General features: G+C 33.9%; 1 protein-coding gene across 3 annotated transcripts in view; it reads left to right on the forward strand.

The window, feature by feature from the left end:
• The first annotated feature begins 167 nt into the window (after positions 1-167).
• Positions 168-27,199, forward strand: part of LOC148621722 (polypeptide N-acetylgalactosaminyltransferase 1-like) — a 29,125-nt gene continuing 2,093 nt past the window's right edge. Inside the window, exons 1-11 of one of the 3 annotated variants that reach the window (XM_088576398.1) lie at positions 168-184; positions 10,055-10,686; positions 12,774-12,940; positions 15,647-15,824; positions 17,115-17,315; positions 19,823-19,940; positions 20,377-20,565; positions 21,200-21,334; positions 23,027-23,131; positions 23,477-23,611; positions 24,376-26,789. In XM_088576398.1, coding sequence (XP_088432524.1) covers positions 10,226-10,686; positions 12,774-12,940; positions 15,647-15,824; positions 17,115-17,315; positions 19,823-19,940; positions 20,377-20,565; positions 21,200-21,334; positions 23,027-23,131; positions 23,477-23,611; positions 24,376-24,501 — 1,815 coding nt within the window. In that variant the 5' untranslated portion in view covers positions 168-184; positions 10,055-10,225 and the 3' untranslated portion in view covers positions 24,502-26,789. Of the gene's footprint in view, positions 185-9,811; positions 10,687-12,773; positions 12,941-15,646; positions 15,825-17,114; positions 17,316-19,822; positions 19,941-20,376; positions 20,566-21,199; positions 21,335-23,026; positions 23,132-23,476; positions 23,612-24,375; positions 26,790-27,199 lie in introns of those variants that run through there. The other 2 variants (XM_088576399.1, XM_088576400.1) reach the window with 2 other exon arrangements.

The raw sequence follows: 27,199 nt of genomic DNA on the forward strand, positions 1-27,199 counted from the left end.
AATTGGCGAACAGTTTTTGAAATTAAAAATTATCATACAGACGAAGATCATTAGTTGATTAAAAATTTTGCTTATTATTTTTTTTTTTTACAGCGTAAACTTCTTTTATGCTGTTCTTTGGAATTAAGTGTGGGTCGAAATTAAAAGGGACGACGTCACAATTGCAGTTTGACATACTCATAAGGTAAACATGTACGAAGATAAAAGTTTGCTATTCAACTAGATTTTTATACTCCAAGATATCGTGTTAGTTTTTGAAAGGATAATTGGAACTCTTATTGTTAACTAATTTAATTTTGTATTATCTCCTCGACATAACTGTCTTTTGAACGATTTTTTTTTCAATGACTCATCATTGTGCAGGTGCATGTTGCCGTAGAGCTCTATGCACTTAAGTTGTGGTTCGGCTTGAGCTGCGATCGCTATTACTCCGTTGAATTATCCAAAATGGAAGGATAGCTTTTCTAAGATATGGGAAGACAAGCGTTTTTTTTTCTTTTTGGAATGCAGTCAGTTGCATTAAAGTTTGTCTTTGTTGAAGGTTATGTATAAAATATTACCATCACACGTAAAGAACTGATATGTTTCCGGAAACTGTACAAAACGTTGATTTTGAATAGGAAAACATAAAAAAACTAAAAAAAATTTTGTTTTTTGTTTTTGTTTTTGTTTTTTGTTTTTTAATCTTTCGAACTCCTACCAAACCTCACACGTCTGCATCTCGGAAATTTGGTAACCCTTTCATGACGTTGAAGTTTTTTTTTAATATGATGGTTATGCTACATAGAGTCGACCAATCAAAATGAAAATTATCCCGGCTAGCAAGATGGCAGATTATTATTAAGGAGTTTTGCTGATGCTGCTTGCAAAGTAGTCCGGTGACCAACCTTTAAAAAGTTGCTTATTAACGGAATTTATAATTTTACTCCATAACATACGGCTAAAAATTTGCATAAAAGTAAAGAAATTATTACACTTTGATATTAGCTTGGTCGTTAAAAGGTCGAATGGTGGTATTTTTTTGAAAATCAACAAAAAAGATTTAGCCGAAAAAAATATACAATATAGGTACATTGTCGAAAATTATTAAAGATATGTGATGAGGCGACGGAACGGGTAGGAAATGCGAGGCTCCGATCGCTAAACCGGAAGAAAAAAATTAATACGTATGGCGCATGACTCAGTCAACATTGAAATTTAATCCGCACCTTATAATCCGTCAAAACTGTTTGAAGAAAATAAGCAATGTATCAAAATTTATTTAATTCCAAGAGACAAATAAGTAAAATGAACAATAAATAAAAATATTTTAAATGTTGTAAAGTCGATTTTAAGAACATTAAGGTTTTGAATTTCGCGAGGAAGGTGGAAGCTGACTTGTTTCTGTTTGGTATATGGCAGTAGATTTCAGGGATGAAATTTGTGCACTAGTTTCTTTGGGATTTGACATATTTGTTTGAGATTTTTGAAGAAGAGGAGACAGTTGTATGGACAGATCTATAATGTAGTGTTCCTCTGATTCATTATCTTGGGGTTTAGGCAGGAATAAATCCAAGAGCATAACAGTTTCCTGGTCATTTGTCTCTTCAAGAGTTTTATCATATTGTAATGCTTCAATTTCTTTAAGTGGGGACCAGTTTATGTTAAATTGTGACGGAAACTCTGGCTCCGAGTCCGATATGACTGGAATGACAAGTCGTCTGCAAACTGATAATGAATCAAATCTGAACGAGATTTTGGATTTGCCATATATATGACGGTGAAAAAAAAATACAAACAAAATCATTACTTGGTTTACATAAAATCTTTTATTTCATTCAGCTAAAAAAACTGAAAACGATACAAAACAGCGAAAAAAAGATTAACCGGATACACAATCGCAAATTGTTTATATCGTATCTATGGTGGCGGTCATGATTAATTTGTGCATACCAGAAAAAAGTAGTTCCACCGGTCACGTGAGTGGGAGGAGCCAGAAAGTCGATAACCTGCTAATGTACGGATACAGCAAAAAAAAAAATAACCGTATACCTTTATTCGTTTAACAAATAACCTCATTGCAGGATAAAAAGGTATACAGATCTTAAATTAAACGTTAACCGGTATGCCTTTAATTTTCGAATTATAACGCTTTCAAATCCATAAAATCCCCCCAAAAATCGGTTTCATCACCTTTCAATTGGTAAACGTGTTGTTGACATTGTTTTAATTGAAAATATAACATTTGTGTTTTAACAATCACTCAATTTTGTTTGGTTAAATCTGCAACTTAGATACTATTATGTATGGAAAATAAGTAATAGCAATATAAGACTGCGACTTCACATTTTCGTCCAGAAAATTTAATTATTCCCAATATATTCGTATATTACACAATATGTTTTGCTTTGTACTTCGAATGCATTGCATGTTCGATATTTACTCACTTCTATGGATCAGTTGTCGCTTTACAACAGAGTCATGCTTCTAGCATCTGTATCTAACCATAACGACGATCCAGTACTACTTCTGAAAAAAAAAATACAACGATTCCTTTATGGCGAGGGCCCTTTTCCACAGTCAATATCTCTTGAAATATCTTCTTGGAGAGCAGCCAAACAAGGATGTCCAAGATAATAACTCTTAACTTTAAGTTATAAAGCCGCGTTTAATAATCTGATAAATGATACCAGTGAGTATTTGCTGAAAAAAACCTAATTCTTCTTTTCATGTTTGTTTTACAAGTTTAATGTTTACCTTCCTGAAAATGCGCAACAAAGAAAATTACAACGTTGGCTTGAAAATCATTTTGGTACGAAGATTGTTGTACAATCTCAACAGGGACAATATATGTCCAATCTGATAATGAGTAGCTCTAAAACAGTGGCTGATGCTATAAAAGCAGCCCGAAATCTTAAGGCAGAATTGAAACGGTCACAGGAGAGTCGAGCAAATCGACCTCCTATTCAACAGTCATATGACCAGCTTATCCATTCAGTAGCAAGTGTCATTCGACTAGACATCCGAGCAAAGGTTACTACACTAAACCAACTGATGTATCACTATCACACTGTCTGGAAACAGTGCTAAGCACTTTTATTATGCTTTTCTATCGGATCATAGGCGAGAAGTCATTTATTTTTTGTTACATGCCTTCAGAAATGCAGTCTGATAACATGAACAATGCCTTGCGTTAACGGAGTGTATCGTAGCAGCCAACGATAACGCCTTTGAGTCTTGGACTTGTAATTCAAGTTTACCATGAGTTCAGTTCAAAGCGCTTTGTTGAAACTTTAAGTGCTCATGAATTGTGTGTGTGTCATTGCGCCGATTCCTTACAAGTGTAGCAAAACTTCGACCGCCGCTTGGTTGATGACCGTTACATTCCATGGGGAATTATGCCAATTTCACAAGGGGTCATCTGATTCAATAAGGATCTGATAATATTGATCTGAACACGGAAGCTACAGACTAAAGAACACGTTCCACTACATGGCTAGAGTGGTGTTTCAAACTAAGTCATCTGGTGAAGTTGACAGCGGTGATGTCCGTATAGATCGAGGATCAGATAGATCAGGATCTATAGATGAAACGACAACTTTCTTAAAGATGTTCTTCACTTTGTAAAGCCAAAGATTCGAGCTGAAACTTCTCGTACTGATGCATTTGATCAATTATTAGTGCAAACCAATGTGGTACACAAAGACAGCTCTGTAGATGTGATTTGGGCTCTGTCAAGACTTTTGTCTAGATACATTGTTGCAATTGAGTTACCAATAGATTTTCCACTGTCCCAAGCACGATGCAAATCGCGCCATTTTAGACTGGTTTTAATTATATCATGTCTAAAAAGCAAGCCGAATTATCTACGGTTGCGTACACCTTTGTAATAAATGCCAAGACAAACGATATAGCTACAAATGTCCTGTGTATACCGTCATGAAAAAGTGTGCCTTGACATGACAAATGAAGCTAGACAGAAATATGCTGTACAAACATTTGATCAGCAACTTTGGCTCTACAAGTCTAATGGTCGAAACCTGACATATTTGATCGACATATTCTAAGACTAGGTGGCTTTCACAGTCTCTCATGTTTCATTTCAACAAAGTTTTGCATGGGGTCTCATTGACTTGTTAGTCGATTCTGGTGTGTATGCTGGTCATATGGTTAGCGGAAAAGAGTTCAATAGAGCAATTAGGGGTTTAACACTGGTTTTTCAAGCCCTACAGGTACTATACATGGCCACCTTTTTTCGTTCGTGCATAACTTTGATTATTTTATTAATATCCAATTAGCATCCTGGAAGTCTTTGTCAGAATTTCACTCTAGTTTTAACAGTAACTGTGATGTTAACGTGGCTTTGCGCCTCAGATTAAGTAAATTATATGAAAACATTTACAGCCTCTCATCGATGGATTTCCATTATGGGGTTGTGATACCTACCTTCAGGTATTTTGATATGTTCATATCAGTGGTACATGTCTCCTGTCAAATGTAAGAGAAGAGCGAGGACATCATCCAAAATGCTGCCTTACTCCTCCATTAAAAACCGAACCAACTATTCAAGATGGACGCCCTTCTATCTTCTTTCATGCTGGAACTTCCAGTTGAAATGTAATCAGCTTTTGAACCAGGTGAGCTTTCCATCCGATATATACGCGGTTCTTTTATTGGCGTTTGTAGTGATATGGGCATAGTGAAAACCATCATAAAAAATTCCAAGGGTTCATGTGGTATTGTTTGTATAACAAACCAAACGACTGCTTTAGTGAGATGGACTCTAACGTAACATTTTAGCAGCTTTTAGCAGCGCAATGCGTGATAGCTCTAGTCTTGCCAATATCCCCAACAATACGCACGATGAGACAAAACGGTCAGCTTTAAAGCGAAATGACGACCATATGCATAGTAAACCATCTGAATCAAACAATGACTGACACTTTTGACGTTGAAGCTCATTCCAACTGTCTTACATTTATGAATAGTTTAACTGGTATGCATGCGACGAAAGAGGTACAAGAGTCCCTTCTAACAGCCGTACATGAGGGGAAAACTATGTGTAAAAAGTTTGTTGCACTTAGCATTGACATTTCAGGAAGTGTATATAGCCCTATCCCAAACCTTTGGTCACATGAACGCCAAAACGTCTTAAAATGTGAATCTTGGGAAATTATGAAGGTCATATCAATCCAGAAATAGTATTTCGTTGTGCTCTAGTTCTATCTAATTTAAGAGAATTATATGTCACCATTGAAAAATTCTCTCTCATCCTGTTGGTCCGATTCCTGTATCGTTGTTTCATAAGGATGAAACTATGCGAAAAAAATGCAAATCTGATCTGGTGAAGCAAAGTTTATAGAAAACAGGAATGTCCATGATTGGAAGAAATTTCTTTCTCTTGGTGAAAATAAGCAGGCACTGATTTCTTTCCTTGGAGAATTCATTTCAAAATGAACCTTTCCTTGTATCGGGTTACAAATATTTTATGCCTGAATGCCTGAATTTGTTTAAAAATGTTATCAGAAAGGCTGGTCAGTGATTGCCCTGATTTGTTTACCGTGAAAGTACTATAATAATTGTTCGTGGGGTAACAATTTTCGTTGATTTCGCGGAAAAGCCAAACCACGAAATCTTGTTCACTATGAAAAGGAGATCTCCGTTTATGTGTATTACTGAAAACATCAAAACCAAGAATTCATGAATCCACGAACTTATGTTTCTTAATTCCATAATCCACGAAAAGTGATATACTTTCACAATAGTACACAGGAGGAGGCTAACACCCAAATGATTTTCCAAGTAATGTATGCTGAAATGATGTACAAGGTACGAGATAAAAATTAAATCTTCTGATACTGACGTGGTTGTTTTTTGCTTATACTTCTTTCAATACACGAAAGACACACAGGAGCTTTAGGTCCAGTTCGGTATCAACAGCAGTGTAAAAGACTGTCGAAGGTTTTTTCCAACTATATGCAATATTCTTCTTGCAGTTCTTGTATTTACTGGATGCGACACAACTTCTTTCTTTGGAATAGGTAAAAAAAGTCCGTCTTCAAACTATTGAATGGTACTTCTGATACAGACGTGATTGTAGTGATGTTGAAGGTTTAGGCGATAATGATCAGGACGAAGCAATATTACATTCTATAAATTTTGTAGCAAGGATTTATGTCCCAAAGAGGAGGTACACCGTATAACACGGTTACATAAACAAAACTTAGTGTGGAATTAGCTAAAGATGCGAGTCTTGCGCACTATCCGCCCTTTAATCTGCCTCAATACATCACATATTACGAGCCTCCTTCCAAACCAAGATTTGACTATCTGCAATACTCCCAAAATTACACTTACTTTGCCTGTTAACATTTGGATTGCGGATGTCAAATAAATTTTTGCGTCCTGTCGTTCTTTAATGGAATATGTCTGCTGGCGTATCTGACTGGGTCTTCTTTGTTCATGCAAAGGAAAGACACAGTGTAAGAATTCTTGTGTATGCTATTAACAATACCTATTTTGCATAGAGCTTTACGCATGTCGGGAATTAGAGACATACATGTAAAAAAGATTTTACACATTTATTAGTAGAAGTCAAGGATGACCCAATGAACCATCATATCACAGCGTTCAAAAGTTTGAAAATACAACTATCGAATAAGGTTCATAGTTCTTACTGTACATTGATGTTGATGTTAATGTAGACATTTCCTTATGTATTTTAACAATATTATTCTGACAAGGCATTGGTTACTGGTGGAAGATTTCAAGATGTACTTTTTTATTGTAAAATAATATTGTGAAATAATTATTGCTCCTTTCGGTGAATTAATCGTTGCCCTTTCGTCCTAAATCTGACGAGTAGCACCCTAAATAAGAACGAAGTGTTAATTCGGTTATTCAATAAATAAAAGTACTTTTTTTAATGATGTTTTATTACATTTTGTAATAATCTGCTTCAGGTTTAACATAGATTGCATAACTAATGCGTTTGCAATTAGAAAAAAAATGAGCTGAAAAGGTACCTGAGCTACAATGTACCCCCCCTTTTTACATACTCATAAAATTTTATTAATGCTACTTATTTCATGAATTATTTGTCCATATGACTTGAAAATACTTTGTAATCAATTGCAATAATTTTGAGATGAAAATGTGTGTTTTTCACAAAACAAAATATCTTTTTTTTTTGAAAAATTGTGTTGTCCTTTGAACCCAATTTTAGAAAAATGTGCACCATGATTTTTTTACGATCAAAATTTTTGAAACTAGGTTCAGTCAATTCTGAATCGAATGATAATATTGATAGCCGCTTGTTGTTCATGACGATTAAACCTGGCTTGGTCACCGGACTAAAGGTGAAATCGATTTTTTTAAAGTATGGTGAAGCTCACGATTTTCGCATAAATAGACAATGCCTTGTCCTACTCCATACAAATTCGCCCATTCTAGCTTGGTTCGGAAAGAAGATTTCTGTCCTGGAGACCAGCCGATTTGGTTGATGTAATCTTCCTGTAAAGTGATTTGTATAGTAATAAATTCGACATACTAGTAGTAAGAAACTAAAATCACAAATTGTCATTTGTACCGATTAAAATCTGATCCACATTAATAATTGTTGTCTTGCAATATAACTAGCCTGAAGTGGATTGCTCTATCCAAGTACCTTCACGAAATTTAAAGTTTGAATTAACACAATCAAGTAAAAAATGTAATATAAATAAAGAGCGTCCCCCCTTTGAAAAAAGGGGGTTGATGTCGGATAAGAATTTTCTTTCGTGCAAACGCAAAGTTTTTTTTATCTATATTTCAGTAGTAACAGAAATCATAATTTTTTATTTGAAAATCTGTAATGGGGAAAATATAGATACATTATTTTATTTTTTTAAATGGATATGTAAAAATAGTTTTCAAGTTTCCAAAATTTCCAACATTTGGGCCCCGTGTGGGTCCGGGTGTCCAATAATAAGCCCGCAGCGGTGCTAAGCTTGTCGGAAAAGGTGACTAAATAAAGCTCCGAACCCTAGCCGGGACTAGGGCGCTCTGCCCATAGAGCGACTGGGTTTTGTGCCCCATGTGCTGGAATGAGGTACCCCTGGCTAACTACAAGCAGGTTCGTCAGCTCATAAGACGGAAAACCTGACCGCAAACCAATGGTGCACCGTGTTGGAAAAAATGCCACGTTCCTCGCATGTTTAAGAATCCTGCTGAGAAGGAGCTTTGGGTCCGCCACAGGAGGCTTATTTGCCTGGCCCTACCCATCTCTCCCAATTTCCAGTGGCATTCGAAACTCTTCGACCCTTTTATTCTTGTGTCCCATTCTTCATTTCATCATCATTTCATGTTAATTTTATCACTCGTATCATGTCCATCTCCCGGATACCGCTGAAATATTGCTGTTTGTGTGTTGAAAAAAAAGATTCAATCAATCCAGAAATTTTGAATATTTATTTTTTTTTTCAATAAGATCCCAGCCATCCTCCCTTTAGCTTTAGTCAGATAACTACTTTTTAGAGATATTGGGTTGAAAGGTGAAAACTTGTGTTTGTTTTTAGTTTTCGATCAATATCTTGAAAACTATGATATATGAAAAGAAGTTTTCAATTGATGAAATGATCCTTATGATAAGTCTTACCAAATTCTTCTTTGAGTCAGAATTGTCGGACAACTTCTGTTAGAGTTACTACCATTGAAAGGTAAAGCATTTATGCAGGTGAGCGATTCAAGCTCCTGGGACCACTTGTTTCAGGTTTTTCTTTTCGTTATTTTTAATGTTATTGCTTTTAAATTCTCCTTAGGAACTACTGGACAGAATTTTGTAAAACTTGATATGATTGTTTCCTAGGTTATGAGCGTTAGGAATTTTAACGCAGCTTTAAGAAGAAAAAAAACACGGCTGATTTTACAATAATAGAATGTTGCTTATCGATCCAGGTGAGCGACTCAGGCTCTTTAGAGCCTCTAATTTTTTAATCTTCCTTATTAAACGTTAGCAACGTTGCGTATAAACTTCCATTTTGTACTTTATATGCGTTTAAAATGTGTTCTGTGTGCGCTTCAATCGTCAGTTGTCTCTTCATTCTTGAGCAGCGGGTATGAATATCAACTCTTCCTCTGATAGATGATTGACAGTTGATGTCTCTATTTTTTTTTCAAATTCTTGAACTTCGTTTGCTTAATTCATTTAACAGAGTAGGACGATCTTAACCTGTTTTAATGCATTGAAAATAAGGCATGATACATGTGTCTACTTGACATCCTGAAATAATTTTTTTTTTCTCTCGCGTTTTCGGAGTTTTTTTTCTATCCTCTTTTCTTTATTCGTCAGTAAAAAAATCTTCATGATAATGATCACATCATTTTCAGAAAAAAAAAATTAATTTCATAACAGAAAAAAAATTTCATGCAGGAATGTTGGTTTAGATTAACGTAATAGGCTTGATGATCTGTGGTCAGAAATTATTGATGGCGATGTTGTCCTATAGAGGAAAATTTTCTCCATAGAATGGAATCAAAATGAACTGGTTTCGTCACCAGATAAAGATATTTCTTCTTGTGATGGTTCATTTCTGTTTTGACACCGAAATCGTGAAACTATATCTTCAGTTTATACATGCGATATAACCTTCAGATTCATTTTCATTGTTGTTGTCTTCTATTGATATGTTAAATGTGTGTAGTCCAGCATACCTAGAAGTTTAAATTTAAAAATAGTCAACAAAATATTAGTTCTACATGACCGACCTCTTGTTAAAATCAATAAAAGGGAGGATTATAATATTCTACCTGATCTATCTACCTGAGTCGTTTATCAGGTAAAAACAAAGTACGTTATTAATGAGAATGCAGGTGACTGTTTGATATGTGGTTGAGAGAGACTTTAATAAAATGTGGGCCAAGAGTATTCGAAATGAAAGGAACTTCAAAATGTGATGCCGATCAGCCAACGATAAGAAGGGACCATGAGAAATGAACACCTGTAAATGGTTATGCCAACCGGATCTATCTTTCCAATGCAGGAATATCGTGTAATTTCCCCTGTGATCAATACAAATATTTTTTCCATTTCATTTAGGTAATAAAGCCAAAGAAGTCAGTTGCATATCATTGGAAAGGAATTTTACGTATGGGTTGGAGGAAAAGGAAACGGAGTCCAACGTAAAGTGGTGGAACATTCTATTTTAAGCACTTTATTATTTCTATGGAGTGATTTGAACGCTAAAAGACATTTCATATACTTGCCACAATGCGGCGTTTAGCACTTCGTTACTTTTCTGCTGGAGCTTTTGTTCTGCTTTTGTTAGCCACCTACGAAGTTGTAATACATTACAAAAGCGCGAATTGGTTGCTTAAACAGGGTTTCATTTCAAAAGAAGATTATATTCGTCAAATGAAAACAACGTTTGTCCAGAGAGTGAATTTGTCCCAAACTTCTTCAACTTTTGACATATCAGCAGATGTTGGTATTAAAGTTACTATAAAAGCAGAGGATTTTAGAAAGAATAGTAATTTAAGAACTGGTAATATACTCATTGACAATTATGGCAAAAATGACCCAATGAAAAACGGCGAAAAGGGACGAGGGGTAACGTTTGTTGGGGAGGAGAAGCGAAACGTTTCAACAGTAATGCAGAAGTTTCAAGTAAACGTGATTGCAAGTGACATCATTCCTTTGAATCGTCTTGTGCCTGACTCCCGACCCCCGGGGTAAGTGACAAAGTGTTCATATAACTTATGTTGATTGTATACGTATATTTAGTTATTGAATTCTTGGTTATAGTGGCAGCTCAAAATTCTGGAGTCACAGAACTCTAAGAATAATACTTCCCTTAAAAATTTGACCCACTTGTAGGAACTTAAAAAAATATTGACTTAAAAATGAACGATTTATAAGACAATACATACAGTAATTGATGCAGCAACAGATCTCGTAATAAAACATTTGTTACTTACTGCCCTACTCGGTTTACCATAACGTGTCATAGGTCATGTCTGTAACATATTTTGAAATACAAAAACAAAAAAGTTAAACAAAACTTGTATAAATGTTTTTTTTCAAAATATTGAACTTTCCAATACATATCAAATTTCTGGTTTTCTTAAATTATAAAAATTAATAATGATACAGCAACAGCGGGTTTTGATTAAATGTTTTGTATGAAGTAGCTATCCACTCCATAATCGTGTATTGAGTTGTTGATGGATCAAGATATGATATAATCTTTCTTTTTTTTTTGGTTGAATAATTCAATGGAATGAAATTGTCTTCAGTGAAAAAAATCACTACTTAGCTAGTACATATGTATTTTCAATTCAATATTGTTTCACTAGGATTCATATTACGACTAATTGTCAATTCCATTTTTAAAATTTCTAAAGCAGACTTGCATTGAAATGTACTAACCAGTTTTCGAATGGATCCCTTAATTCTAATTTTGTTTGATTCATACAAAATAGATTTATTTTACACAATTTACAGTGTGTAAGGAGAGATGTCTATTCTTCATTCGCAGGTATACAAAGTATGGTTCCGAATTCAATTATTTCCGTATCAGTTGTTCATATTTGTTTGCACAGCCCTACAGTATTTCATTTGTATTGAAATTTATAATGTAGCTTCAGACAGATATTTTACTTGGCATTGACAGTAATCTTTGTATGTTTATTTTAATACATTACTGATAAACAGTACATTCATTGTCATAGCAGGGACACTTCAATATTTATTACAGTCAGTAGTTGTATGTCTTTTGACCATGCTAAGTTACATCGACCAATCTTTGACTTGTGTTTAATACAGCTTAGCAATATAAAATTCATTAATCGGTTGGCGTTTACAGACAAACGGACAAACGTAACGATGAGACAAGCGAAAACAAATCTGGAGTAAATCATGTTACGTAATGTTCAACACATGTTATTGTCCAAAAAGATTAGCGTATTATTCAATTACTGACACCCCGAAATATGTTCCTCTAAAATGCACGTCTATACAAACGTTGTATAATATCAATCCACGAGTACCAAGTAACAGCGCCATTTTCTATGTCCCCGATTTTGATCAAACCTTTTTAACCGTCTTTTATGTTTTGTTAACTTCGTCATCTTTATCTCATATATGGCGAAATAATGCGTCAATTCAAACCGTTAATAGACATTTAAAAAGCATATTGTTATTGATTATATCTCAAAATGTCTTTTAGGTTGCAGCTTGTTATATGTATAGCATGCTGTATATTCGTATAGTTTGGATAAGGCAAAATTTATTAGTATTATATCTACCACAGAATTTTACAATTATTCGCTTATCAGAATTATTACAAGCACTAGTAACAAGTTGAACGAGTGGGCGTCTGTATGACCTGTTCTAGAAATAGAACTAAAACTAAGAAGATTTGACAGATCATACTTAAATGTTAAAAAATACCTTTAAATTTTCGTTAATTCAAAAATTGAATATGTACATGTATTTACTATAAATAGAATGATGGACTATGAAAAATACCACACAGAAGAAAGATTTTGATACCAAAAATTACTCCCTCAAGTACCAAGATATATTTTTACATGCTAAAAATATGATCTTTGGTTATGCATTAATGAATAGACAGAACACCGCGTAAATCCTATTCCATGCGCGGAACCTTTTGGTAGCGTACATCCTTGTTTAGAGCTGCATTGACATTGTCTATGCTATTACAAACGTAAGTGTAAATAATTATGTAAAAAAAAACCAAATACAGCAAAAAACAGTATATATAAACAAACATAATTTATGCCACTTTAAATTTCAGGTGTAAATACCGGACTTACGAACACGATCTACCAACAACTAGTATTATAATACCCTTCTATGATGAGTGGCCATCAATTCTTATCCGTACTCTATACAGCATAATAAACAGAACACCAAGGCATTTACTTCAGGAGATCATCTTAGTTGATGACAACAGCCAAATGGGTAAGTTCTTAATTTCGCAGGCTAAAAGTGTTTTAGATTTAATTTACTAATAGGCTTTTCCAAATTCAGTGAAACACGTCGAAACCGTACACTTAAAACTCCAAAAGCCTGTCGAAACCAGGCACTTTATAGGGTCCATTTATATCACTTTAAAAGTATTTTGAATCTTGTCATAATGAACACCTGTCTAAACCAAACCAAATTAAGTACATAAGTTGTTTGGTTTATACAGATTGTACTGTACCCACTGTTAAGAGTTATACTAGTTATGACCTTTGTAGTATTGCCCCTGTCATTCCTATAACATAAAAAAACGATTGGTTTATACAGTCTAGTAGTATGGTACACAAGAAAAAAAGAACATGTTTTTGTCATACGTTTTGAAAACACAAAAAAAATATTTATCATAAAAATTATGTTTTTCGTATGTTTAGGACCACCATGAAAAACATATGTTTCTGACTAACGTATTAATTCCTAAAAAAGTATTTCATATTTATATGTTTTCAGAAGGATTTCTTACAGAAAATGAGTATGGCTTTCAGATGATTTTCAAAAACATAATTTCATCTATTTTTAAAAGCACAAAAGCATGGTTTTACCATACCGTTCCTAAGCATATGTTTCCGTATGTTTTAAAACAAATGAAAGCATGTGTTGCAATTTTTCCTGTGTAGTTACCCTGTAAGGAAAGTTTTTTCAGCGTGAAATCTTGCTTCTGTAGTTAGGTGTTAAGCATTTTGGCTTTTTTATTTAATCGTACGTCTGTGCTGTTTAACCTTTTCAGACATTTTTTTCTGTTTAGTTTTGCATTCATACCGGTATTTAAGGCTTTTTTTAGTTACTCTTCTCTGACACTTTTTGAGTTTGTTTTAATTGTTTAATTTTACAATATAGACTATATTACATAAAGAAAAGGCATGAATTTAAAAAAAAATGTGAATAAACAATTATATATTGCGATAGAATAATTGGTCACGATACCCTCTATTAGAGTTAGGCTGTATACACCAGTCTAAAATATTGTTTTAAGATATTGATAAGGAAGTGGAAGAATAGATAAATTTAAACAGACATTAAATTTATCTCATGGTTGAATAGAGTTAGCTATTTTCAACTTTTAAAGATGGTTATCTACATTCGTTCATGAAATTGCTTAAGGTAAATTATGTGTACATGTAAGAAGTGGCGATAAAGACTGTAGTATTTGTATAAGCACTACACAAAGATACATGTAAATGTACAACGTAAGTATATTTATCTATAGATACGACAGTGTGTTCGTCCCACTTACACCTTAAAATTGTAACTAACTTTTCGACCACATTAAGATAAATATAAAGTTGTGCTCCAAATGAATGATAATAAGCAACGTAAACCGTACAAATTGTCAGTAATGACATGCATACGTTATATCCAAATTGATCAAAACTATGTTCTTTTCAGTCGTTGCACCAATGTACTCAAAATTTGACTCCATGAGAAAATAATGATAATAATAATAATAATAATAATAATAATAATAATAATAATAATATTAAATAATGGAATTGTAACTTCCGCATCTTTCACTGACCTTAGAAGATGATAATTTAAGCTTTTCATGTGTTTGACTTTCTCGTCGAAGTGTATGATTCTCATTCTATTTTTTTTTATTTTGTTCATCTGTTTCGTCCCTCACACTGAGTTTTAAGGGAATATTTTAAAAAGAATCCTTTTCTATGTTTGAACACATTGTAGCTTTGTTTTTTTTGAACTGCGGAACACTGGTCAAATTCGAAAATGAAGTAGCTCGCATTAATCCATTTGCAGTACTGTTTTATGGACGTTTTTTTCTCGTTGGAAAGTTGAAAATATTGTTGAATGTAGTGTTTTGCAAAAGTTAAGAATACGGGGGTATCAATGGTTACTTGATCAACTGTCGCCCTATGCGGGTCCGGATGTTAAAAGAATAGGCCCACAGTAGCGCTAAGCTTGTCGTAAAAGGCAACTAAATCGTGCTCAGAATCCTGGCCGGGGGCTAGGGCACCCTGCCCACAAAGCAACTGGGTTGTGTTCTAACACATTTTTCATTAAATCACTTCATGTTCATTTTATCATCCATTTTATGTTCATCGCCCGGATATAGCTGAGATATTGCTGTTTGGGCGTTAAGTGTAAGTGTTAGTAAGAATCAGGCAAAATGGGAAAAATCAGAAACTTGCATGTCAAAACCCCACCGATTTGACAATAAAATATCACTCAAGAATGCTTTCTATATTTGAAAAGACCATTATTTGATCACTGCATCATTGGATTTGCACAGATTTTTTTTTCAGTAGAATCGTATAAAAATGAGGTTTTTGGCAGAGTTATTTGTCCTTGAAATTTTCATTTTCAGTGCATTTCAATGAAATTGTAACTGAATGGTCCAATGTGATATGGAAAATCTTTTCCGTTTGCCCTGATTCTGATGGTGCAAATAGTCAAATTACTCCTTCAAATTGATGGGTTTTTTCTTACCATGTTTCACCTGCTGCCTGATTCTTACAGGGACTGGCACTTAAACACCAAAAATCAATTAATTGATCAACTGTCCTTCTTTGTTTATTTCCCTTATCTCACGTTTAATTCTCATTTTAAGCAATGATTACACCCTTTCAAATTTGAAAGAGTTTGAGTTAACACGGCTTACATGTAATTGGTTTCCCATCTTTCTTTTTTCAGCTGAACTTAAAGCACCATTAGAAAAATATATAAAAGACAATTTTCCTGAAGGCATAGTAAAGTTACTTCGTAATTCACGACGTGAAGGTTTAATCAAAGCCAGATTGAAAGGATGGAGAGTCTCCACTGGAGAGGTTGTAGTCTTTTTTGATAGTCACATGGAGGTCAATCTCGATTGGTAAGTAATAACGCCGCTACAAACTGCTCGCCGACAGTTATCAGACCAACTTGCGTTTACATAACTGGCGAACGATTAAGAATAATATCTTCGGTATTCCTGTAGGTTTCCCGTTATATACGTTCCCTCTGAATTCTGTCACATTATCTGAGGTCATTCAGAGCTTGCCCTTGTAATTAAGGATACATTCATAAAATGTTATATAAAGATAATTTCATATTGTATTATGAAGGTAATCTATATCCGCTTTCTTTCTGTCATTTTCATCCAAAGCCACTCGGGTATTTATCATTTTTTTATACTATATATCTTCTGATAACACAACATGATTTCATACATCACTTCATGCAGTGATGCTTCGACAACTTTTTATGTATAATTTACTCCATCGAAACGAATATAAAAGTACAAAAGTAGCTAGGCATTGATACACATCTGTATGCTTATACTGGTATTGTATTTGTGTTATTTATAAATATTAAAGGAGATTACTAAACGCAACTTCGAATCGGAATATGAATTTCATTTGAACTGATTCAAAGATGCATTTTGAAAATAATTATAATCGCATAGAACCTTGACCAGAAAAAATTCTAATTCAGACTAAAATTCAACATTTAGTTTAATACGACCAGATATTGAACCGCATCTGTTGCCCGTCTTAGTGGTAGCTTTCTTGTTTCGAGTGAAGAGGTTGTGGGTTTACTGTAAAATTGATGCATCTAGTCACTGTTTTTTCGCTATAAAGCATGCGGCATATATAAGAGATTTTGGGCTCGAAATCAGAGTAATAGGTAGGGTGAACAGCCTATCTGCGGACTGGTACTTCTATTAACGTGCACGATAACAACCAATTTGGTTTGTTGGTTGGTCAAACTGTTCTCATCCTGAAAGGCATGAAATAAAACGTTAAACCACAATCGCTTTAATTATGTTAAGCTGCATGTGAACATTTCATAATAATTGATAGTCACTCATTTATTAATATATATTATTTAAAATATACGGAGACCTCACCACTTCCTTACTGGGACGTAACTGTGAACTACAAACAAAACAGTCTTCAAATTTTCGTATTTTTTTTCAAGAACGTACACTATCACGTTTATGCGACTTAATGTGGCAGGAGTATGCATTGTGTTCCTTCATGAGAGCACACGATCTGATTTTTTATTGAACGATACAATTGCAAGATACCTCTGTGTGTCTATAAGTAAATTAGTTTTATTGAATATTCTCAAATGTTCTTTAATGTTTCGATCGTTTACTTAAATCGTGTTTCCTGTTTAGGTTACAACCCCTTTTAACAGAAGTGAAAAAAGACCGAAAAACAATCGCTATGGGTGTGTTAGATTACGTAAATGCTGAAAGTTTTGAGTACCGTTTTAACGAGGGCTACATGACCCGTTATGGGTTCGATTGGAGATTGGTTTTCTTTGAGACTTTTTTTAGACAAGACCAGATTGGAGCCACAGAAGAAGATGTAAGACCGTATGTAAAAAAAAGCCAGTTATTATATTATTATCACATGTCACCAAGCACCACACATCAACGTCAAAAGGAATGAATCATCATGTTTAATCACGGAATCTTATTTTCCCTTCAGCTACTTGACCACGGTCTAGTTTTATAATAATATCATATTTATATTTGCCTCAACAAAGACGTATACTTGTCATTAGAGCTAGAGGATTTGTGGATTTCATGTATTTGGGAATATCTGAAATCAAGATGATTTGTGAATTTAGGCATTATGATAGATCGATCACTGTCTTAATTCTGGTGGTATGCGGTTTGATCTTCAATATTTTAAAACGGATCCGTCAACTTTTGAATAACGTGCGTATCCTACAATCGACAAGCAAAAATGAAAATAAAATTCATCCTAAAAGCTAAAAATGAAAAAAAAATATATACTAGACGTTGCACTTTATTCATATCCAAAATATACCTGTACAGTGTGCACGACAAGTAAAACATTAAACACTAAATTGACATCGTTGATATCTTGTATGAATGATTTGTTTTGAAAACATTTTAGGTAAACTATCCTTTTCCAAGATTTTGTTAATACAGTTTAAAATCACGGTGTGGGGCCCTTGCAATTGATTTGAAAAGTTTGGTCCCTGTGTAAGGTCTGTCTCCCTTTGCACAAAAGCTATTATATGTATATTTATCAATTTAGAAGAAAGATCAGAATTGATATAGCAGTCGCCAGAGCCTTCAGATTTGTAAAACCAATTACCATCTGCAATTATCTTAAACTACCGCAGGAAAATAGTACCATTGGCGTACCCCATTAATGTTCAAATGCAGGTAGTTTGGTCCACTTTATAGGCATTCTTAATACATTATTAAATTCTATCATGTTAATTTTTACTGCGAAATAAATATGCTGATTAATTTGGTTTCTATGAACGATCCAAATAAAAATAGTTGACCTCTAACCTCTGATCAGTATCTGTTTATTTCTCTACACCAATTGTTCACTATACTATATTCAATATGTCGATACATTCAAGTTGCCCACAAATGGCTATTATTTGCCGCTAATTTTTTGCCAAACTTCTTACAAAAGGGTTGCATAACCCCCAAGACAACCATATTACCCACTGTATCGTGTATTTTATTACGATTACCGCCTCGTGATATCGGAACCTTCATGACCTTTGAAGTCAATTGCTAGTGTTTCTTTCACCAGACATTATTGTTGACAAATTTTATTCTAAGACTTTGACGTTCATATTAATGTGCGTGTGTATGGAACTAGGTGTCCGGAAACAAAGCGCCTTTACATGATACATACATGTGGGTGTCTATGCGATAACTTGTAGGACTTAAGCTATGTAGCTTATCAACTGAGAAATGTAGCTAGTTTACAGGGACATTTACCTGGGGACATGCTTAATTTCAATGGCTGTGGCTTAAGTTTGAATGATTTGACAGTTTCGACTTGAAAATTTAGAAGCCAGGGCAGGCCTACTAATAGTTTGTAGTTCAATTATGCATTATGTTGGAGAGTGTTGTGTTCATTCACCTAGGTGTTCCATGTAAAGCAACATTGAAACCCGAATATTACACAAACTGATGCCCCCCCCCCCCCCTTACGATGCATCACGATTTTTTGGTTTGTGTTTATTTAATGTCTTTCGTAAATCAGAATGGTGAATTTAAGGAATTAAACAAAGAGTTCAATGTCAACCATTAAAACAAGAAGCTTGTTTTCTTTCAAACATTTGGATCCCCGTACTTTCCTTTATCCCATTTTGTTGCAATTTGACAATTATTTGAGGCGTAAAACACACAAAAGATCGATAATATTGATTCAGAACATAAGTACTTTGATTTTATTACATTATACATTTGCATTTAGTATTTAGTTGTTTTAGACAAACGGCTATATTTATGCAATAACACTAGACAATTTGCATACCTATATTCTCTTCAATTAATCATACATGCATATACACTTAAAGAAGAATCTCCCTGCTGTTTTTTTTCTAATAATGTCAAAGCTGTCCCAAAATCAATTTACTTTTTTCTTCACTGCTACTTTGTCTTGTAATATAAATTAAGCAGGTAAGCCAGCTTTCTATCAATGAAAGCTGTCATTTTTCTTACGCTGTAAGACTTTTTTATATCTTATTGCGAATTATAAACTTTGTTCATGTTAGTTTCTGAATTATATAAGGCTTTCTGCCTTCTAATTTGATTGATGGTGTACTATGGCAGATCCAAGAGGGAGTGCCATCCCCTTTTTACCGGAAAATTTGTCATTTTCATATATAACATTAACAAAAAATGGCAAATGATGTCCTAGCATCCCCCTTTATCTGGGGAACCTCGACCGGCACCCCTGCTTTTCAACGTGTCTGAATCAGGCCCTGGTTTAGCAATCTAATTGTAATGAACTTTTAAATTGATATTTTTCCTTCGTAAAAATTGACAGATTGAATTTTAAATGTGGTTTTGTACTAATTATGTTCTTTATACAACAGAGGTACGGTGATGGTCGGTGCAGCTTATGCCGTTAACAGCAAATACTTCGGTGAGATTGGAGCCTACGACGAAGGAATGACTGTATGGGGTGGGGAGAACCTGGAAATGTCCTGGAGGGTAAGCCTAAGCCTTTAATGATGTCCTGGAGGGTAAGCCTTTAATGATGTCCTGGAGAGTAAGGCCTTTAATCATGTCTGGAGGGTAAGCCATAAATAATGTCCTGGAGGGTAAGCCTTTAATCATGTCCTGGAGGGTAAGCCTTTAATCAGTGAGGGCATGTACATGAAATTAGAAATGCTCTGAATTGTCTGTTAGTTAAGTCTCACTGTTTTCAATTTTGACTTCAGGTAATCTCTGTTTTGGTTTATTTCGACATGAAAAAAATATGGTGAACAAAACTTGGTTTTTATATTGGCAGGAGTAACATTGAAATAATGCCTCTTCATTCTTAAAGATTTATTTTGGTTTTTTTTTTTGGCCTACATTTAATCAATTAATTTTTCAGTACAACTAACTTGCCATTACATTTTTTTTAAATCTTTGTTTGCAATAGGTTTGGATGTGTGGCGGGCGGTTTGTACATTTGCCCTGCTCACATTTGGGACATATAGCCCGGGTACAACCGTACGAGTTCCCCGGAGGAAGACGTAATATAGAAGTGTACAATTATAAGAGAGCTGTAGAGGTCTGGATGGAACCAAACCATAAAAAGTTTGTCTATGACCATTTTCCAGAAATGGAGGTAGACTTTTTTTCTTTTTTATCATTATTTACAACTTTTATACATGTGTAGTAGCTAGCCGACCATTTAAATTTGCCATAGTCTATAGTTTTCTTAAGAAATTAATTCATGTCGTGGGAAAAAGTGTGGTTAGGTGGTATTGTTTGAAATGCCTTGATTCTTTAAGTTATAAGTATCATGTTAATAGTCTTTTACTTATACGTGTTCTATTTACATAAGCTCATTGCTATGAGTATATTAGTTAAGTTTGATCTTCAGGGCAAGAAATGCAATAGTCCGAACAAGGCGACGAGTCCGTGAACAATAATGATTTGCACCATAACACTGGAACCAGGTGTTTCCATGATACACAGTCACGCGCATAAATTAAGATGATACGACATCCTTCAGGTTAAAGGGGGAACTCCATTCTAATCCTTACCGTGGTAGGTTAACAGATCTAACTGATAGGGTGTATGGCGAGCAGGGTTGTAGGCCTTTGTTTCGGAATGATATCCAGACTGAAAATCATGATTTCATCAGGATTCAAAATTTTGTTAGCACAAAATCTTGAATATGGTCGTTCATACCGTCATTTATTTCTAGACAAACTTAAAAGTCTTTTAACTTAAAATCTGTGCGTGTATTTTGATAGGCTCTAAACCCAGGTGACCTGTCCGACAGACTGAAGTTAAAAGAAAGACTTCAATGCAAAAACTTTACGTGGTTCATCACAAATATATGGCAGGAATTATCTATATTTGATCACAACGTCTTTGCATGGGGATCTGTAAGTTTAAATAGCGGACATGCAAATTGAACAGTAATAAAATGCAAACAAAAATGCTCACACTAAGAGCATTGCGGTTAATACTTTTAATTCATATTACAAGTGATTTGATATGCAGGTTTGTATCTTCTTATGGCTACTTCTAGAATAGAAATGTTATTTGAAATTAAGCAGGGTCGAACGTTCAGTGGAGAACTCTACCCAATATTGTATATATCTGCGAAAAAATACCGAAGCGTCAAATTTCTAGTACATTGCCTAAACGAGAGACCATCTGCATGCACAATGTAGCGAACAGAATAAAAAACTGTTACATACAAAAACTGAAGAAAACGAAAACAAGCCATCGCACAAAACAATAAAGCACTTGTAATTTGAATTCCAACAAAAGACGTAAGAGGTGTCAGGTGTTTACAGAATTTTTTAGAAGTTAAAAATTCAGATATTTTAATTACATTCTTGGCCAAAACTGCCTCATAAAGTCAGGATACAATCTCCATATCTGTAACCTATTTTTCATAGTAAGTGATTTAGAATTATACAGCCAAAACCAACCAAACGATTGAATTTGGAATTTCTATTCAATTGTAGAGGGCCGGCGATTGCTAAAATATATGATAATTCAACATGTGTTTTTCAGTAGTAAATACTAATTGTTCATTCATAGGAAAGTAATAGTATCCAATTGAAAACTGTGAATAAAATACAAATATTAGATTTGAGCTATATGTATGGACTTGAACTGTAGTGAGTGACCTACAATACTATCATTTTATCTTCATAAACCTGTGATAAATTGTCACTTTACTTATGATTATTCATCACTTACATATGTTAATAGGTGAACTTTCCCATCTTATATAATAATGTACATCTTTTTATGTTTCCTATCAATTTTATATTTGATCTGACCATAGCTAGTCTCCTTACGGTCAAATGCCCAGCTCCAATATAAATTGAAATTTATGGATGCAAAAATCGATCGTAAAATTAATCAAAACCAGAAATGGGTATTAGAGCTCAGTAAATATATTGTTTGCATGAGGTCATACGTAAGTCAGGAATAATGTATTGTATGAATAGTTATTTTACAATTTTAACAGTGTACGTTTAGATGCATAAATGGGGAAAAACTCCTAAGATAATCAAATTTCAAATTTATGCCTCTGTGTCCAAACTATAAGCATTATTGGTAGTTAAGTTGTAGGTTTTATTTGAAATTATGATATGCGTTGTGAAGTACAAATGCATGTATGTCGTATATATGTTTAATTTGTCTCTAGCTTTCTTTATTCTAGATTCACAGTAATATATATATTGATGAGCTACAGATTAATAGCGTTTGCATTTATACTTGTACCCTGTGGCTTTTGTCCGCATCCTCTTAATCCTTTATTAGAAAACCGTTCGTTACCCTCCCCAATGAAGTTTTATACCCCGTCACAGTATTCCTCTGTCCATCTAATCGTGTTAGCAGCCTATTATATACATCATGCAATTCATGCAATGTTTGGTATATAATGGGAATACTCTTTGAACTTCACTTATATTAGCAATATCACCAAATGAACTGACTTAGCTGTGTGTTTGCTCCATAACTTAATACTCACGACCTCATCAACTTCGCTTATATGAGAGCCTCGTATATTTATGTATACAAAATAAATAAGGTGTTCGGATTATATTTTTAAGGCAAGGAATTTACAGAACAACAAATGTCTTGATAACCATAGTTATCTCTTCCAAGCACCAGAACCATTGTATGTTGAAGACTGTCATTACAAACTATCAACTCAGGTATATTTTAAAACTCTTTACATCGTGAAAATAAAGAAGATAGTATAGCTCAGCGGTCATGGTTTCTGTTCCCAACTTTCATACAGCTATTGTAACTATTAAATGCATGAAAGCTGGGCACAAATACTTCAGTGCTCATAGTTTTTTTTTTGTCCCGTCAAACTTCATTCAAATTTAATTAATATAGTTTTACATTTCAACCATAAAATGATTAGTTGGAAGTTCCAGACAAGGATCAAACTGATGGTTGTATAATAATTAGTGCTAGCTACTTGTGACTATGTAGAGCTACTTGTGACTATGTAGAGCTACTTGTGACTATGTAGAATTGACTATGTTTTGTAGGGATTTTCTTGGACAAAAGATGGACTATTGAGAACATCATTACAATGTGTTGTACTGAAGGACCAACGTGAAGGAGGGAGGCCTGTGTTAGAGGATTGTATTATTGGACCCAGAGACGAATGGCACCATAAAAAGGTAACCATATTCTTGAATTTTTTTTTCTTATTAATGATGCAGAATATTGCTAGCAGAAGCAGAGCATACTTTTAGTTACATATGTATAATGAAAAAAAAACATCTGTAGCTATCCATGCCGTGTTCTAATGATGTACGCATTTGCACCGTATATTTAATTCAGAATACCTCCGATGTATGCATGGTATCCGGGAAATGTACAATGTGCGTGTATGTATTTTTATGATAAGAAAAATAATATGGAAGTAGTCAAAGAAATGTTAGATATCTAAACAAATCGTACCTCATTTATGACATTTTTGTTATTATTCTCGTTAATAGCAGTTTTTTAAATAACATGTTTTAAAATTCACACTGTTTTTTGTTTTTTTTTCCTCTGTGAGGCAAACTGAATATACTTCTGCAAGCACACCCTTTTATAAACCATACATGTCAGCCATAAAAGCTAAAACAATTACAGATCAAATCTACTGAAGCATCCATCTGTTCATGCATCAGTTTAAGTGATAATAAAGGGTAATAACAAATTTACTGAACCGTTGAACTGAATACACTCAAAAGGAATGGTCAAAAATGAAAAGTCCATATATAAAATGGCAATATCAAGGCAAAAAAACTGGAAAGTTTTTAACAACTGCAATGGTCCTGACTAGGACTGGTACCGGTATCTCCGATGGAAATGTGAGGTAAAACCAGTATAGGACGCGAAATTGTCGGGTCAAAGCTGGTAAAATCAGTTGTCAATGATTGCCTTTACATTACAGAGTGGACAAATAAAACACAAAAGAACTGGATTATGTTTGGACTATGATGGCATTGGTCCTATAATGAATGTCTGTCAAACTTCAGTTATTTCACAACACTGGCAATTTAATCACTATCTGATGTAACGGGAATGGATGGATAACACATTAACGTTTAGTTTCTCAGACAACTGTTTTCATATTACAGGGTGGACATTTGAAACATCGTGGGACTGGACTGTGTTTGGATTATGATGGTAGTGGACCTGTCATGCGAGTTTGTGTGACAGGTGTCATCACACAATATTGGCAGTTTAATCATTATCTATTTTAGTCTAGGAAAAGTTTAAAGACAATTGTATTTAATACTGTATTTTTTGTTCTATTGGTTTTATTTTGCTTTGGAATAAGAGATTCCAACTTGTACATCAAATGTCACACCGTCTCCATTTATACATTTAATATCAAAGAGAGGCCTTAAATAAATGAGCCTTTAAAAAGCTTTAGTGGGTAATCCATATGAAATGTTTGCAGATGTCATGAATTGATTATGAGAGAACCAGTCCGCCTCGGGCACCCTTCAGGATCCGCCCAGATACATTGCATAATTTTGTATAGTCGCCAATTATCTTCAAAATGAAGAGGAATGTAGTTGGTGGTAAATCAGATTGAATTTCGTAAATTGCATGTCTGAAGTCCAGGACACTCAGACATTTTATTTTACTCACGGATTCCTTCTATTTAGAGACAATACAACAAGCTTTACGTAGAATATGGTACATGTATAATATTGATACATATCACTGGTCACTTGAAAAAAAGGGAGATAACACATTAATTTTGTGCAATTGCTTTGTTAGGGAAGTTTAAAATCGTTTTCCGAGCCATCCGTTGTCGCTTTGAAAAATATTATTTGACTATATAAAAATCAGCGGGATAAAATTTACCTTTGACAACCATATCATAGGACCTGCCCGATTTTTACATGGACATCCTCATAAATCTATAATATTAGAAGTGAGGTTGTTTCCGAGCTACATATGTTACTTAACACAGTATTTTATTTTAATTTTCATCACATGGATGTGATCCTGTAAACTAAAAGGTTCTGATCAGTTTTACTGTTATTAGTAAATTTTAAGCTTAGTCATGTCAATCCAGAGAGACACGATCTCGAGGCTTGAAAGTGAAGATGGTAAAATGAAGTATATAAATTTATTTTTGTCATAGTCGGCAAATTAATAAGATACGTGCTATAATAGTGTTGTGTTACATGCGTTTTTTTAGTTTTAGAAGTTTTGTAATATCGTTCAAATGATAATTTCATTTCAAAACATATTCATTGAATGTTTAGTCACTTTTTGAGTTCGTGGTTATGAATATAAAACAAATGTTAATTGTATTGCTTTTTTGTTTCTTTAAGAATTTCACATTTAAACAGTTATAGGCGCACACATATTTATGCATTGCCACAAATGCATTGTAAAATAAGAATGGGTTATGATTTGTTTGAATGGTTCATTATATACACAGTCATTTCAGCACTTTCATTTTTTTTCATTCCTATAATTGTGTGGATGTAGTGTAAAACAGATATCCATGCTAACGTGCCTTGCCTTAAGTGTACTGTGTAATTTATAAATAGAAGCATTTTAATGAAAATGTTATCAATACCATTCTTCAAATTAAACAGGACAATACATAATATGTTGTTGAACAGAATAAAGAATATTGTGCAATATTTTTTTCCAAATTGAAAGATATAACAAAAGGGACTATACTATAAATTAAATTTACTTTTTCATGTATTCGATATTCTCCTTCATATAATATTAGTGCCTTGATGTTGTATGAAAGAGGTAACATACTAGTCAGGGGGGTACTTCAGTTTCTAAGCCGATGTTTGCGAGGTACATGGCATTGTATATTAAAAAAAAAAACCACAGTTGTATGTTACAGTATATCCTAAACTTTGACTTTTTGGAAGACTATCATATTGATTTAACATGTATTATACTAAATATCAAATTTGAAAAAAACCGCATCTCACGATGATTTTCCATACTAACTTTGTTAAATGTCAATTGCAGTTAAAAGCCTAGAGTAAGTTTATATACCACTAGGTGTTCTTCACCCATTTTATACGAGAATTTGATATTTTTGCAGTATCAGAGTACATGTAAGTGTGATAATGTATCCCAACATGAGGTCAAGTGTCAAATGTTTCATCAAAATTAAATAGGGGTAATAGAATATGGTCAATTGTTTCTTTGTTACCAATCTGTTTTTATGTTAAATATTATAATGTGATGTAGATAGGTATAGTGATAATGCGGGGGTGTGTTTGATTAGGATTATTTTATTTAATGGTGCTCAGTATTTTTGTGTGTTAACACAATTATGACATTGTTGGAAATAAAATTATGAATTTCGAATTGTGTCGTTATTTGGTGGGTAGTGCAACACGTAACTTTTTAGACTACTGATTTCCATATGCATATACATATAGTTGCATTTTAAAAGTGTTAATGCTGATCTGTGGTTTTCGTGTGAACGGACGGACGGAAACAAAATTGTATGGTGCTCTTATCACGAATGAAAGGGGTTGGTTTAGGATTACTTTACATCTTATCATTTCTAGGGCTAATATAGATAAAGCATGTATAGAGATAGTATGACCTCATTTTTTAATAACGAATTAATACGGTATCGGATATACTACATGTAAAATCTACATAGTCGTAGCTACAATTCACAAAAAAAAAAATGATAAAAAGCAAGATTAACCGACAAACATTACGTTTCTGGGTGCTCTTTTTTGTTGTCAAGAATGCATGAAAATTTT

Source organism: Perna viridis, chromosome 3 (assembly GCF_037379345.1).
Source record: "Perna viridis isolate PV_CMFRI_1.1 ecotype Kerala chromosome 3, ASM3737934v1, whole genome shotgun sequence".
Classification (NCBI taxonomy): Eukaryota; Metazoa; Mollusca; class Bivalvia; order Mytilida; family Mytilidae; genus Perna; species Perna viridis.